The 14,990-nt window shown below is 36.2% G+C and overlaps 2 protein-coding genes across 2 annotated transcripts; one reads left to right on the top strand and one right to left on the bottom strand.

Moving 5' to 3' along the window:
- Nucleotides 1–4,556: 4,556 nt before the first annotated feature.
- LOC107811011 (homoserine kinase-like) lies at nucleotides 4,557–6,153 on the bottom strand. The gene has a single exon (XM_016635846.2). The coding sequence runs from the start codon at nucleotides 6,014–6,016 to the stop codon at nucleotides 4,862–4,864; it is 1,155 nt and encodes a 384-aa protein (XP_016491332.1). The 5' UTR covers nucleotides 6,017–6,153; the 3' UTR covers nucleotides 4,557–4,861.
- A 3,831-nt stretch (nucleotides 6,154–9,984) lies between these two features.
- Nucleotides 9,985–13,906, top strand: LOC107811012 (transcription elongation factor SPT4 homolog 2-like). The gene is made up of 5 exons (XM_016635847.2): nucleotides 9,985–10,161; nucleotides 10,880–10,971; nucleotides 11,088–11,143; nucleotides 13,068–13,129; nucleotides 13,545–13,906. Exons 1-5 carry the CDS (start codon nucleotides 10,069–10,071, stop codon nucleotides 13,593–13,595), a joined length of 354 nt encoding a protein of 117 aa, XP_016491333.1. The 5' UTR covers nucleotides 9,985–10,068; the 3' UTR covers nucleotides 13,596–13,906.
- Nucleotides 13,907–14,990: the final 1,084 nt, after the last annotated feature.

Here is a 14,990-nt window from a genome sequence, read left to right as displayed (position 1 = left end):
CTCCCGAAGGGAAAGAAAGCAATTGGGTGCAAATGGGTATTTGCAAAGAAGGAAGGATTTCCTAACCAAGTAGATGTTCGCTACAAAACAAGATTGGTGGCCAAAGGATATGCTCAAAAGGAGGGAATTGATTACAATGAAGTGTTTTCTCCAGTTGTAAAACATTCCTCCATTAGAATTATGTTGGCTTTGGTAGCACAATTGGATTTGGAACTAGTTCAGATGGATGTAAAAACTGCGTTTTTACATGGAAACTTGGAGGAGGAAATCTACATGACTCAGCCAGAAGGATTCAAAGTTGCTGGAAAAGAAAATATGGTGTGCAAACTTGAAAAATCGTTGTACGGATTGAAACAATCTTCTAGACAATGGTACAAGCGATTTGACGAGTTTATGTTGCGGCAAGGGTACAAGAGAAGCAAATACGATCATTGTGTGTATTTGCACAAGCTTAAAGATGGTTCCTTTGTATATCTTCTACTATATGTTGATGATATGTTGATAGCTTCCAAGAATTCGGAAGAAATTGATAAGTTGAAGATTCAACTGAAGAAGGAGTTCGAGATGAAGGATTTGGGTGAGGCAAAGAAAATTCTTGGCATGGAGATAATTAGAGATAGACGTTCAAAGAAACTCTGTTTATCTCAAAAGGAATATTTGAAGAGAGTACTTCAACGTTTTGGCATAGATGACAAGACTAAGCCAGTTAGTACTCCACTTGCTTCCCATTTTAAGCTAAGTACTACTATGTCGCCAATGGATGAAGCTGAACGAGAGTATATGTCAAAGGTACCATACGCAAATGTTGTTGGTAGCTTGATGTATGCAATGGTTTGCACAAGGCCTGACATTTCACAAGCTGTTGGAGTTATTAGCAGATATATGCACAATCCAGGAAAGGAGCATTGGCAAGCTGTGAAGTGGATTCTACGGTATATTCATAATACTGTAGATGTCGGGTTAGTTTTTGAGCAGGAAGACAATCAGTTTGTAGTTGGATATTGTGACTCAGATTTTGCGGGTGATATGGACAAACGAAGATCAACTACTGGTTATGTGTTTACTTTTGCAAAGGCACCAGTTAGTTGGAAGTCTACTTTGCAGTCAACAGTTGCTTTGTCTACAACAGAGGCAGAGTACATGGCTATTACAGATGCTGTGAAAGAGGCAATTTGGCTTCAAGGATTGCTAAAGGAGCTTGGTGTTGAACAAAAAGGTATCACAATTTTTTGTGATAGTCAAAGTGCTATTCAATTAGCGAAGAACCAAGTTTATCATGCAAGGACGAAGCACATTGATGTTCGGTATCATTTCGTAGGAGAAATCATAGAAGAAGGTGGAGTCACGGTGAAGAAAATTCATACTACAGAGAATCCTGCTGATATGCTGACAAAGGTGGTGACTGCGGTCAAGTTTCAACATTGTTTGGATTTGATCAACATTGTTGAACACTGAAGATTGAAGATGAAGACACAACCAAAATTTGTTATTGAGAGAGAATTGAAAATGTGGAATTTTGCCAAGGTGGAGATTTGTTGAAGTTTGGCAAAATGCCAAAGTCCCACATTGGTTGGGAGTTAAGTTTGGGGGGATTTTTCCCCTATAAAAGAAGGCCTAATGTTTAGGATTGAAACACACCTCTCATTTGCCTTCTCATCTGTTTAAGGCATTTGTATCTTCTCTCTTTAGTATTATTTCACTTGTATTTTTGGAGTGGAATAAAATATTGGTTGTGTCCGAGGAGTAGGCAAAATTAGCCGAACCTCGTAAATTCTGGTGTTCCCTTTATTATTGCTTTATTGTCTTATTTATTATTTGGTGGCTGTCATAATTTTTGGTATAGTAGTTGTGACTTATTCACACTCTATACATTTGGCTTCCGCAACAGGACGGACCAATCAAAAGAATCTGTGGTCAAGACAGGCACAACTACAGATCGAATAGGAACAGCAGTCCTGTATAGCTACTAAAACTATAAGAAAGTAAAGTTGAAATGCCAATAAAAAAGCTACAATAACTAGCTTATAGTATTTAGCATATACTATTAATTAGCCTAATCAAAACCTAATAACAGTTTAAAATTAGCCTTAGCCAATTGAATTTATCATTTTAATGGTTTCTTTAGCTGTCAAGGTCGCAGGTTCGAGACATGCATGAGTCACTACTAGAGGCGGAGCTAGGCTATTAGATATGGATTCGGTGGAATCCAATCACTTTTGCTTAAGCATTATATTTGTATTAAAAAATAATTAAATATAAACTAAGAACCCATAAAATTTAAGAGTTCGTTTGGTACATAGGATAAGAATAATAATCCCATGATAAGTTTGGGATTATTGGATTAACTATATCCCATGTTTGATTTGGGGTATTAGCTAAGCCCGGGAGAACTTTTACACTAGGGGTCGTTTGGTTGGAAAGAAGTTATCCCAGGATTAATTATCTCGAGATTAGTTATTCCACCTTTCCATTAGGATAAAAAAGCACTACAATCCCGGGATTAATTATACCACAATTTTCTCTCGACCAAACATGGAATAAACTCTTCTTAAATTTAATTCCAAGATTAATTACTTCTTGTCCCTCGTACCAAACGAACCCTAAAATGGTGGGATTAGTTATCCCATATAGAAGATGGGATATCCTTGCATTGTACCAAACTACCTTAAATCTTGGCTCCAGCTCTGGCCACTTCTTATTTATGTTGTTTGATGTGAATTAAATTTGTTGTCTACCCATCAAAGAGGCGGAGTAGGGTAAACCCACCTGAAAGCCAGGGGCGGAGGTAGAGTATGGGATGCGGGTTCAGTGAATCCAGTAGCTTTTGTTTAAACTATGTATTTATCTTAAGAAATCCATTGAATATGTACAATTTATTAATTTAGAATCCAGTAACTTAAAAGTATTACAATTCCGAATCCATAAGGTTCAAATCCTAAGGTTCAAATCCTAGCTCCGCGTCTGCTGAAAGGCCTTACCATTTGTTAAAATCGGCATTTTGGTGGCCAAATTTTATTTGGCTCTGCAATTTGTAGCATACGTGGTTCCTTCTGATTGAAAGCTACACTTGAAAGAACATTAGCTTTTCTTAATTAAAAGCAGTTGCAAAATTAATTAAAGCCATTCATTTTAGCCTTCAGTGTTAAAATTCTTATTGCTCTTTCTCACACGTGAACATAGAATTCAATGATCGAACCAAGTAATTGTTTTGTATTGGTTAGTGTATTTCTCTTTTATTTTTTTGACTTACAACGTACAATTACGGTTGAGGTGGGAAGAACTTATAATGGAGATATTTTAATCATTATTTCCACTTTAAATCAAATTGCTAATGTTGCAGATCTTGTTAAGAAGGGAAAAGATGTGTGAGTTTATAAGACTAGGAAATTTAAGTTAATAAAATCCAAGTCTTTGCTATCTGAAAAATAAAATGTTGTTAAGTAATAGCTTGCGCCAAAGGAACTGAGAGATGTCATGCCACGATCTTTGCTATCTGAAAAACAAAATGTTGTTAAGTAATAACTTGCGCCAAAGGAACTCAGAGATGTCATGCCACGATCTTTAGTATTCCTGCTATTCCAAAGAGCGGGGTCTGATGTGGAGCTAACACGGCTGGCTACATATAAGTATAGCCAAATGAGATGGGACAGCCGTTTTGGCCGCAACAGCCGGTAGGACTACGTACCATGTATAGGATAGCCGCCCTCGCTAGCCAACACGAACGGGAACGAACTTAGTTTCATTTTTGGGTTAATGGATTGGATTCAGTTAGCCTCACGACATAATTAGAGTGAGGTTTTGGTCACTGAAACTCGCAGTTTCCGCTTGACCGTGCTCTGACCGATTGAACTACCATACCAGAAAATTAGGTGTAAAACCTAATACCAATTAAGATGGTGTTGAGATAGGCATTCAGAATGGAACAACTAATTTAAGAGCATGCTGAATTCAACAACAACAATATACCCAGTATAATTTCACGAGTGGGATCTGAGGAAGGTTGAGTATACGTAGACCTTACCCCTATCTTGTGAAGATAAATAGGTTGTTTCCGATAGCAAGCTGAATTCAACTGTTGCAAAAACAATACCAAAAAAAAAAAGGGTCTGCATTGCATGAAATGCCGAAATGGTAAAGAAAGGGAAATTCAGATTCTTTTTTTTTTTCACTTTTGTAGAACAAACTAGTGAAAAAGGAATACAGACAATACTGTACAAGATCATGCCCGTAGGCCAAAAACAACTTCAGACAGTTGCTTGGCTATGTTGCAAGACATTTGAAAGGGGAGGAAAAAACAACTAAGTTGGTGTTTTACAGGGAACAAGCAGGAAAACTTACACATAATTTGCTAATCTGCTGCACATTTACTACATAGCTCTGCTATGCAGTGCCTACTTATTTTGATATAGCATCAGTTCTGCCAGCTATAATCAGCACGTCGAAGAAAATAAAACTATCATAAGATCACAATGAACTTATGAAATGAAAGCAAACTAACTCGTGCAAAATCCAAATATGAAGGAAGAATAGGCAAGTTCAGGAAAAAAATCAGAAAGTGCAAGTGACATTCAACATATTGCAAGATAAATTATTGAACAAAAAGTTTCCCAGAAAGACAAATCAAGAATGTTTATCAATTGACAAGCAGGTCATGTCAAATGGCACCTTCTAACTGTTATATTATTGCTCAGCTGACTTCTTAATAACCAATGCATGATACATTGACAATTGCATATAAATTCCTAACATATCATCTCACATATCATGATGAATTCACACAGCGAAAAGATATAAGGGATTCATATAACCTCCACCATACTAGTCTAGTCTGCAATTGAGGCATAGTTGATCGATTGATCGATCATCTGGGATTGCTACTCACCAATCGAGCACCAACCCGATCAAGCTTTTTGACCATAGCCAAAGCCTTCAACTTCCCTTCTTTCATAAACGCTTCCACCATTCTCTCACCAATCTCCCTCCCTCTCTCCTCCCCATCCGTCACTGCCACCAGAGTTGGTCCCGCCCCGCTAATCGTGCAACCAAACGCCCCGGCTTCCAAAGCTGCCTTCTTCACTCCCTGCATCCCCGGTATCAACGGCCCTCTTTTAGGCTCCACTATCTTATCCGACGACAACGCCTTCCCTAAACCCCTCGAATCCCCTTGCAATATCGCTGCCACCAACGCCCCCGCCTGACTACTATTCCATATATGATGTGACATTGTCACCTCGTTCGGCAATGCTGCTCTCATCTTCTTGGTTGGAGCTTCAAATTCAGGATTCACAAGCACAAAGAACAAATCTTTTTCAAGTGGAAACTTCAATTCGATCAATTCCAACGGATCATAACTTCTTATCAACACAAAACCGCCCATTATAGCAGGTGCTATATTATCAGCATGATAACCAGAGACTTTTGTTTCTGATTCTAACCCAGCAAGAACAAGATCAGATACACTTAATTTCCCGCCAAAAAGCTCGTTCACGGCCACCGCTGCCGCCGCAGCACTGGCGGCGCTAGAACCGAGTCCACTACCCAAAGGCAGCCCTTTTTCAAGGGAAATCGAAAGACCTACGGACTGTATATTAAGCATTTTCATGACGGAGATAGCAGCTATACCTGCACAGTTCGATAAAGGGTCTTTGCTCAACTTTTCGCCGGCGCCGGAGATGTCGGAGATTGAAACTTCGCCGGGTTTGACTTTTGAGTCAACGCGGAGAGTGATGAAATCGCCGATCCCGTCTACGGCGCAGCCGAGGAAATCGAATCCCGGGCCGAGGTTGGCTACAGTGGCTGGAGCAAATGATTTGACGGAGGAGAAAATGGGTTCGGGTTCAGGTATGGTGATATGGGTTGTTTGGGTTTTAGAGGGGACTGCTGAGAGATTGAATCCGGAAGAGAATCGGGTTATGATGGGGTAAAGAGAAGGAGGATTATTAGGGATAGGATTGGAGAAGGCATTGGAGGTGGTGAAGCTGAGTTTAATGGGAGATTGATAACATATAGCAGCCATTGATGTGAGAACTGAGAGTTGGAGAGTTGAGGGGGCAGAAGAAAACAAATGGAAGACAGGGTTCTAGCTTTATTGGCACAATCAAAAGATTCTGAGTTTGTAGGAGGTGAAATCAAAGGGCGAGCTACGGTGTCCGGAGTTCAGTAGCTTTGCTTAAAAGTTTATATTTATCTAATAAAAATTACTTTATTAAATAGGTATAAATTATTAATTTGAAACTCAATAATTTAAAGTCATTAGAATTCGAATTCATAAACTTAAAATTCTAACTCAGTCTCTAAAGCACACAACCGTAACTAATTTTATTTTAAGGGTGATAAAAATGAGTATTATTTTTTGTAGATGTTAGATATTAAGATTTTTAGTGATTGAAAAGAGAATAAACTTCATATATTAAAATTAAAATATAGCTAATTTAATAAAATAAAGTGTGAAATATGTATAAAAATAAAATTGTAAATAAAGAGTAAATAAAATTGCAATTACTTATGAATTTTAAAAATAATGTCAAATATTTTGAAACGTCTCATTCTAAATATCGTGTCACATAAATTATAGATATAAAAATTTAAACAGTTAAATGAATTTGCATTCTTAAACATTACACCAATTTTATATAATAATATGGTTAGTAAAAAAATTATCAAATATTTTTAGATGTCGAACGCTGAAAGTGTGCTACTATGATTTTAAAACATTGAAGTTTTCAGTAATTTATTGTGAGGAAAAAAAAAAAAAAACACCACCTAACGTAGGCTGGGCCCCAGCCCAGCTCATGTGGGCTTTAGCAATTGACGGGCTGGGCTGGGCTAGCCCACCATTTTAATGGACCATATAATGATCAGCCCCCCAAGCCTTATGTGGGCTACGGGCCCCCATGGGCCAGTCCATCATTTTTTAAAAATACTCCATCCGTTTTAATTTATGTGAATTCATTTGATTGAGCACGGAGTTTAACAAAAGAGAGAAGACTTTTGATTTTGTGGTCTAAAATGAGGCACATATATTATATGTGGCTATAAATCTTTGTGTAAAGGTAAATTGTTTCCAAATAAGGAAAGGACTAAAAAGGAAATAGGTTCACATAAATTGAAACGGAGGAAGTATAATTTTATATTTTTCTTTAATTTCTAAACTAAAAAAAGATAAATATTTAAAAATTAAAAAAAAAGTCTTATTGGAAAAATTTCACAAAACTTAATAACTTTTTATACGGCTCTAATATGTCACAATAAATACTAAAATAGTAAAAGACAAGATTATATTTCATTCACTAAAAGTCAAAACTCAAAACAAACTATTCAAGCGAACGCACATGATGCTTATTAGGGGTGTGCATTCGATTTATCGATTCGATTTTGACCCTTATCGATAATTACTTATCGATTATCGATTTGTACATATGTTAATCGTTATCGTTTCAATAAGGTTTCAATTTTTTCGATTTCGATTTATCGATTTTTGGGGCTTATCGATTCGGTTATCGATTACACCAATAAGAAAATTTGCGTGATTCCACGGAAAGTATATCGCTATAAACACGGCTAACTAATATGGACAAAAAGAAGCTAAAATAAGACGAACACCGTTTATGACATAAAAATTGTGTCAACAAGCACATGCAACGAAACTAAAGTAAGGGATCAAACGTATGCCACCAACACTCCAACGGTATAAAAAAAATACATCATCACGGCTAATTCTGTTTTCCATTAATTTGAACTTCATTCCCTTGAGCTTTAAATATGATCATTCCTTAAATGTGGTAGAGGAAATAATAGGGTTAGGGACTTAGGGTAAAAGAAATGGTATTATAGAATAAGGGTAAAAAAAATAAAAAATAAAAAATAAAAAAATAAAAAATTCTTTTTAGTATCTTATCGGTTTATCAATAAACCGATAACCGAAGAGGACAAAATCGAAATCGAAATAGATAACTCGATAAGGAAAATTTCGAAATCGAAATCGATAAATCGATAAACCGATAACAAATAATCGATTCGATTTATCGATAAACCGATTCGAATGCACACCCCTAATGCTTATGGGATATCTAACACATCATTTTCATCAAACACATTTGAATCTGCTTATGAGAAGGTTGTCATAACATCTTCACTTTCTTCTACATCTACAATTCATATGCAATATTAATAAGTTAAATATTAAGAATAATTAAATTTTTAAACTAATTAACGTTTTAAGACTTTGATCTTTTAATATGATGAGCTTAATAAACTTTAAGCTTGGGATACTTTTCTTGTTATTTTTTGTGTCATATACTTTTTATATTTTATATATTTTAAATACGCATTTTTATTAGGCCCACAGGCCGGTCCAATCAGCCTCAGTCAAGCCTCATGGGTCACGAACTTACTCGGGTCGGGCTTAAAAGTCTCATTTTTAAATCAGCTCCAAAAATTCTAGCCCAGCCCTGCTAAATTACGGGTTGAGTTGGGCTGAACTGACCCAACGGGCCAAACCCATATTGACGGCTCTAAGAGAGGCTTGACTGACCATTAATTTTTTCAGTCATTATTTCTCCTCTCTCTAAACCAATTACTATTATAACAACTGAATATATCCACTTTAAAATATACCACTTGTAGACCATTGTTACTTCGCCATCACTTTTCACTCTCACCATACTTCAATAGAGTACATAAAAAATTTGCACAATAATCGTCCCCTATAGACGATATCTTTCACCTTCATTACTATTTTTTCCGATCATTATTTTAACATTACCAGAAGATCATCGGCCCTCAATCCCTATAATACTACCTTGACCACAACACTAGTGTTGCAAATGATTTAGGACTTGAAATATATGCATTTCGTCTTAATATTAGGAGATCGACGTGGAACTCTGAGGACTGACATTGCTATAAGTATTTTAGAAGGACTAGTGATGAAGTTGTCTAGATGAAGTTGCGACAAAGATCAAAATACAATTTGACAGGTGTGATTGATCGAATTATGTGTTGTATAGGGTAAAATTGATAAACGATATGTGGATGTTTGACGAGTTGATACGTGGAAATAAAGACAGATAAAATATGAGTCAGCAAATAGCTGGCACCGATTACAAATATGTGATTGGTGTTGAATAAGTTCCAAAGACATTGAAACTGAGAACGAAGTTTTGAAAGGAAGACATTGCCAGTTGACAAAAAACAGTATTCAATGAACAACCATTATAAACAATCTCTGTATTAATATTCAACCGTTATGCAGCCATCTAAAAGAGGTTTTATTCATATTAAAAGAAGAGCTTGATTTGGGGATCTTATCTCCATGAATAGAACTATAAATAAGAGAATTTATATTCATTGTAGGTCATGAAAATCATATGTACACTAAAGCCAAAATTTGCGCTTATTCTATAAAATTACTTTCTCTCTTTTTGTTCTTGACATTGCTCTTATTATTGCAACCGGAGAAGCTCAGCCCACAACCAGGTTTGTATTTTCTTCAAGTTATTTTAATCAATTCATTTCTATTCTTAGTTATTTTATATTTTGGATCAAATGAATTTATGTGTCTATAAACTACGTTACAAATTCAATTGTACCGTTTTACGGGTAAATATGAGTTTTATTTAGGTTGATTTGAGGCTTAAGGGTGACTAATTTTAGGTTAGCGGAAGAAACCAGATTGTTGGAGGTCTCGAATGTAGATTATTTTGCATATATTTAAGAGCAAATTTATATCATATCTGACCTAACGTAACTATTAACGAAAAGTGAATTTGAATTATTTTGCAAAGTTCAATAATAACTTTGGTCATTTTCTCTTTAATCTTATTTAATTACGAATACACCCTATTTTAATTTTAAAGACAAACCAAATTGACCCCAAACTAGGACTTAAACATCAATATATACTTTATCTTGGTGGGGGTCAATATAATTCTAGTAAACTCTGGGGGAAGAACATCGAACTCCAAAAATCTATTTGTAGTCCCTCAACACACAAATTGATTAGCCGTTTATTAGCAACACGAAAGCAAGCGAAGCAAACACAGTGGTAGCGAAAAAGTACGAGGAAGAATGGGAAGCCAACAAGCAGCACAAATTCCGACCAGTTTTGGGCATGAGCTGAGGGCTTGTCTCCGTTGCCGCCTTGTCAAAACCTACGACCAGGTTCCCTTTTTCTATTTCTTCAATACCCATCAATTTGCTTTTAATCTTTCAACTTTTTATTCATCAATTAACTATGTATCAACTATGCGAATCATTTGATGTATAATTATAGTTAGATTATTTTACCACCAATATTGTTGTGGGATGGATAGATTATTTCACCCTTAATTAGATGTCTAGGGTTCGAGCTCTGAGAATGAAAAATTCCTGGAAGGACCACCTTACATTTAAGGGACATTACTCGATGAGAATCTGGATTAGTCGGGCTCCAATGCAGGTAGTGGGCACCGGGTGTGAAACAAAAAAAGATGTTTCTTATGTTTTTGTATCTGGGTTTGGAATAGGCTATGATTTTCCCTCATAAAGTTGGAGTATTTTACCTTTTAAGGAAAAAAAAAATGAATAAATTAGTTTTTTTGGTGGATATACTTTTATTGAGGTGCAACCAAGGGTGTGGCCTGACCGTCAATGAAGTGAGGAGAATTATGAGGTCTCGGGTTCAAATCGGCAAAAAACATTAGGTGATTTCTTCCCATCTACCTAAGTCTTGGGGGCAGAGTGACCCGGTACCTGTGCTGGTGAGAGATAATAGGTAACTAGTAGAATAGTCGAGGTGCGTGCAAGATGGCCTGAGCACCACCGTCATAAAAAAAATGAAAAAGAAAACTTTAGAGTGGCGTTTATGTTTTTTGATGGGTGATTATTTGGTAAATTGCAGTTTAGGGAATCAGGATGTGAGAACTGTCCCTTTTTCAAGATGGATGAAGATTATGAACGTGTAGGGGACTGTACTACTTCTAATTTTACTGGGTATGGTGAATTTTTGGTTTCTTATTTATGAAAATTTATCCTTTTCTTTTTTCTTTGTTATGTTTATGGGCCTAGTTAGTTTTTTAGTTATTAACTTTGGAGCTACAATTTAACAGTTTGATCTCCGTCATGGATCCAACTAGGAGCTGGGCAGCCCGGTGGCTTAGAATTGGTATCTACAACCACTCTTACATTCTTATAACTTTGATGAGATTTGTTCGCTTATTTAGTATATTTTGCATGCTTGATATTGTGTATGTAAGTGCTTTATAATTGTTTTTTGGTATAAGCAAGAGTGCTTCATAGTATTTAGTAGTGATATACTTTTTCCCTTCTTCACAAAATATGACATGAGCAGAAGTTGTTATCCTAGGTGGAAAAAGAGAGGTTCTCATGCCTACAAATTATAATTGTTTACTGCTATTTCATGATGCTAACTGTGATGGCCTGTTACTCTGCTAGTCTATTTTTACTTAGATCACTAGGTTCATCTCAGTTTGTCGCATTTTGTGTTTGTCAGAAAAAAATATTGGATCAGGGAAGTGCTTATTCAGATGTCTTCTTGCTCATAACCTTTTTCTATTTGGCCCATAAGTGAGTACATTGGGGCCTAATACCACCATAATGTTCCTTTGTTTCTTTCCAATTGATTTAGAGTTCATTGTTTAGCGACATATTTCCTAGTATATCTCCCCCCATCCCCCGCCCCCCCCCCCCCCCCAAAAAAAAAAGGACACATCTTCCTAGTATGGCTAATAGTTGTCTGATCCTGACTACTCTGTGGTGCATCACTATGAGAAACATTAGTGAGGCTGTTAACATAATATAACATTTGGGAACCATGGATGGTAGCTTTTCAATACACTCGGCCTTAAGAAAGAAGCAGTCTTAATTAGACTACAAAGATCTTCAATGCAATTTTACGGCTTGAATCAGTAGAGCACTTAAGACCTTCAAAATGAAAATATTGATGATATTATGCTCAAATTCCTATCATATTTGCTTGGAAAACAGCTAGAAAGTTTTAGTCGGAGACGGTGAATACCTGCTAGATATATAGGGTTCTAGGTAGAGGAAATACTCAAAAATAGGAGGGAGTATTAGGAAAGGTCTGATTTTCTGAAATAAATCAAAAGATTTGTGTCCTTACCACAAATAATGAAAGGATTTCTCAAGCTAATGAGCTCTCCTCATAAGGTAGTCAATACCAGACGATACTGCAAAGTTTAGCCAAGTTGTTTCACCTTTATTAGCTTCTGTAGAGCAATGGTATCTTCCACGGTATGCTTTCACAAGTAGGATGTCCCATTTAGTTGAAGGACTAAGGTATTAACCTGTACTGGGTAGATGTTTCACATGTCCTTGGCTCCCAGCAATGACGAATGGACACGCGCTGTGTAGATGAAGGAATAAGGTTACTATTTGGAGAATGAGAGGCTGAAAACTTATTTTGCGTATCCTTTTTGATGTCTTAAATATTCCATTGTTCCCAGCCATTAGAAAGCATAAAAAATAAAAAAAGTGAAGGTTCTGGACCACCTTACAGAGGTGCAGAAGTCAAGTTTTTCCCTTTATTTTAGCCTAATTCTATAAAACTAATGAAATCAAGCTTTTACAAAAAAACAAAATAAAAATGAAGCATTAGATTGCAAATTGCATGGGTAGGCGAAAGTGCTATAGTAAAAATCTTAGCGTCGATGCTTTGTAACTATTTCTCTTTTCTAGTCCATTCAATGGAAGTCTCCAGAAAGGGAAAGAAAATAGAGAAAGATTACAACGCACATTTTGATAATTGTGTTATTTGCTTTTTATGCTAGTGACTGGTTGCACTAACCCCCCCCCCCCTTCTCCCCGGGGTAGGGGTGAGGTTTGCGTACACAATACCCTCCCCAGACCCCACTTGTGGGATTTTACTGGGTTGTTGTTATTGTTGTTAAGTGGCTGGTTGCTAATGTTTTCTGTCTGAATATCGTATGCTGGTAAATGTCCTTTCATCTTTAGCCAAAATTTTGTTTGCTTCCTATTGCATAACGGGGTATATTGTTGACCTGAATTCTCTTTCTTTCTTTCTTTTTCTTTTTTTAAAACATTTGCAGCACGATCTGTCCCTGGTTGTTACACGCTTGCTGTGTCTGAGGCACTTCCGGAAGATTTGCAGGTAAGTGATGCCAGATCTTTGCTACTCCAATATCCTTTTGTCTTTCACTTTTAAGTTGGTGAGGATTATCGCTCTGTGTTGGGTTACTTAGACCACTCAAATCTTAGTTTCTCTTTTCCTGTTTGGGTTTTACATTGTCTAAGCATGTGATAGCTACAGAAGCAGTGTCTGGATACCTTGTGGTTGTAGGCAGTTGACAAAACTAACTGAGTTCTGTTATCTTTTCCAATCTCTGTGTCAAAGCATATTTGAGTCAACTTGGCAGAGCTATTCCTTATACAGTAGGCTAATGAGTATTTGCCAAATTATAATCAAGTTGGTTTTATGGATGTGATTTTCATTTAAGGTCGCATATTGCTCCATATTAAGTTGTTTATTTGCTTTGCGTAGCTATTTACTTATATTTTTTCTGCAGAATCTATGTCAAGATGAACGTATCCCATATAATCCTCCAAAACGCATCTGAATGGACAAATCAGCAGTGATAACATCAACACATTTTGGGTTTTGATATGGGAAGTACTCACATTTTGCAACATCAAAGTAAATTTCGGGTATCTCATGAAAGTCGGGACAAATATTATGTAATTAAGATAACTTAGTATTGGAATTATCATTAACCCCAATCTGGAAACTGAACATATACTTATATATGTCTGTGTCTCTCAGTTGTCTGCGTTTGCATGCTCATCTGGTTAACTCTGATGTATTACTGTTGTGTTTATGTGACCTAATTTTCAAGGTAATGTGTTTTAAGGAAATGTTTTTCCCAGCTAACTGTGAACACTATACTCCTTGAATTTTTGGTTTAGTTCTATTCTTGGTTTAGTTCTATGCCCCCAAAGTTTGTTCTTCTTTGCTCATTTTTGTTGTTTTTTAATTTTATTTTGGAAGAAAGATGTATCTTAAATGAAAAAATAAGTAACCATATACGAAATGGAAGGGCAGGTTGCAGGCAAAGGTGTTCTAATATAGGGTGACGACCAATTAATAACTAAATGATAATCAATAATCAATATTTAGAGAGATTGCTAAAAAGTACGCTAAATATTCCTTAACATTTATCAAAGAATGACTACGTCCCAATTTCGAGCAAGTTAGAATTTGCTATATGAATCATTTATTTTCTGTGTTGTTATATATAAGCCTTTTTATAATATGGTATTTTAAAAATTAACTTCTGTAACACTAAATAGCGAGGAGCCTTGGCGTGACTGGTAAAGTTGTTGCCATGTAACCAGGAGGTCACGGGTTCAAATCGTGGAAACATCCTCTTGCAGAAATGCAGGGTAAGGCTGCGTACAATAGACCTTTGTGGTCCGGCTCTTCCCCGGATCCCGCACATAGCGGTAGCTTTAATGCACCGGGTTGCCCTTTAGTTCTCTAATAATACTAAAAAGATTTCCAGCAAAATTGGAGTATATACCAACCAACACAACTAAAAATTTCAATCAATTGACATCGTTTATAAAAAAAAAAAAAAAAAAAAAAAAAAGTTGTCGTATTTTCGCTAAATTTGCATAAATTTCAAGAGGCTTGTGTGTCAATACTAATTTTTTTCATGTGATTTTAGGTCATTTAGGGCAATATTGACATAGACACTCATCGTGTGGGTTCAGAGTTAAGATTGGTGCATTTAGAGATTGATGTATGACATAAGTAAATCATACAAACAATTTTCTTTTATTTTAATATCATTTATTATGTGTGCTCTTTGCATCTCGCGGCGAAAGTGATCATTTACTATAACAACAACAATAACACAATCCAATAAAATTTTATTAGTGGGGTCTGTGGAGTTAGGGTGTATGCAGACCTTACCCTACCCCAGAAGGGTGAAGAGATTGTTTATGGAAGACCT

This window comes from Nicotiana tabacum, chromosome 16 (assembly GCF_000715075.1).
Source record: "Nicotiana tabacum cultivar K326 chromosome 16, ASM71507v2, whole genome shotgun sequence".
Lineage (NCBI taxonomy): Eukaryota > Viridiplantae > Streptophyta > Magnoliopsida > Solanales > Solanaceae > Nicotiana > Nicotiana tabacum.
Note: the sequence above shows the minus strand (reverse complement) of the source record. Positions and strands in the feature narration are given on the sequence as shown.

Coding starts and splice junctions, on each gene's coding strand:
- LOC107811011 (XM_016635846.2), bottom strand. CDS start 6,016: ATGGCTGCTATATGTTATCAATCTCCCATTAAACTCAGCTTCACCACC.
- LOC107811012 (XM_016635847.2), top strand. CDS start 10,069: ATGGGAAGCCAACAAGCAGCACAAATTCCGACCAGTTTTGGGCATGAG. Junction 10,162..10,879: donor TTGTCAAAACCTACGACCAG/GTTCCCTTTTTC, acceptor GGTAAATTGCAG/TTTAGGGAATCAGGATGTGA. Junction 10,972..11,087: donor ACTACTTCTAATTTTACTGG/GTATGGTGAATT, acceptor ACAATTTAACAG/TTTGATCTCCGTCATGGATC.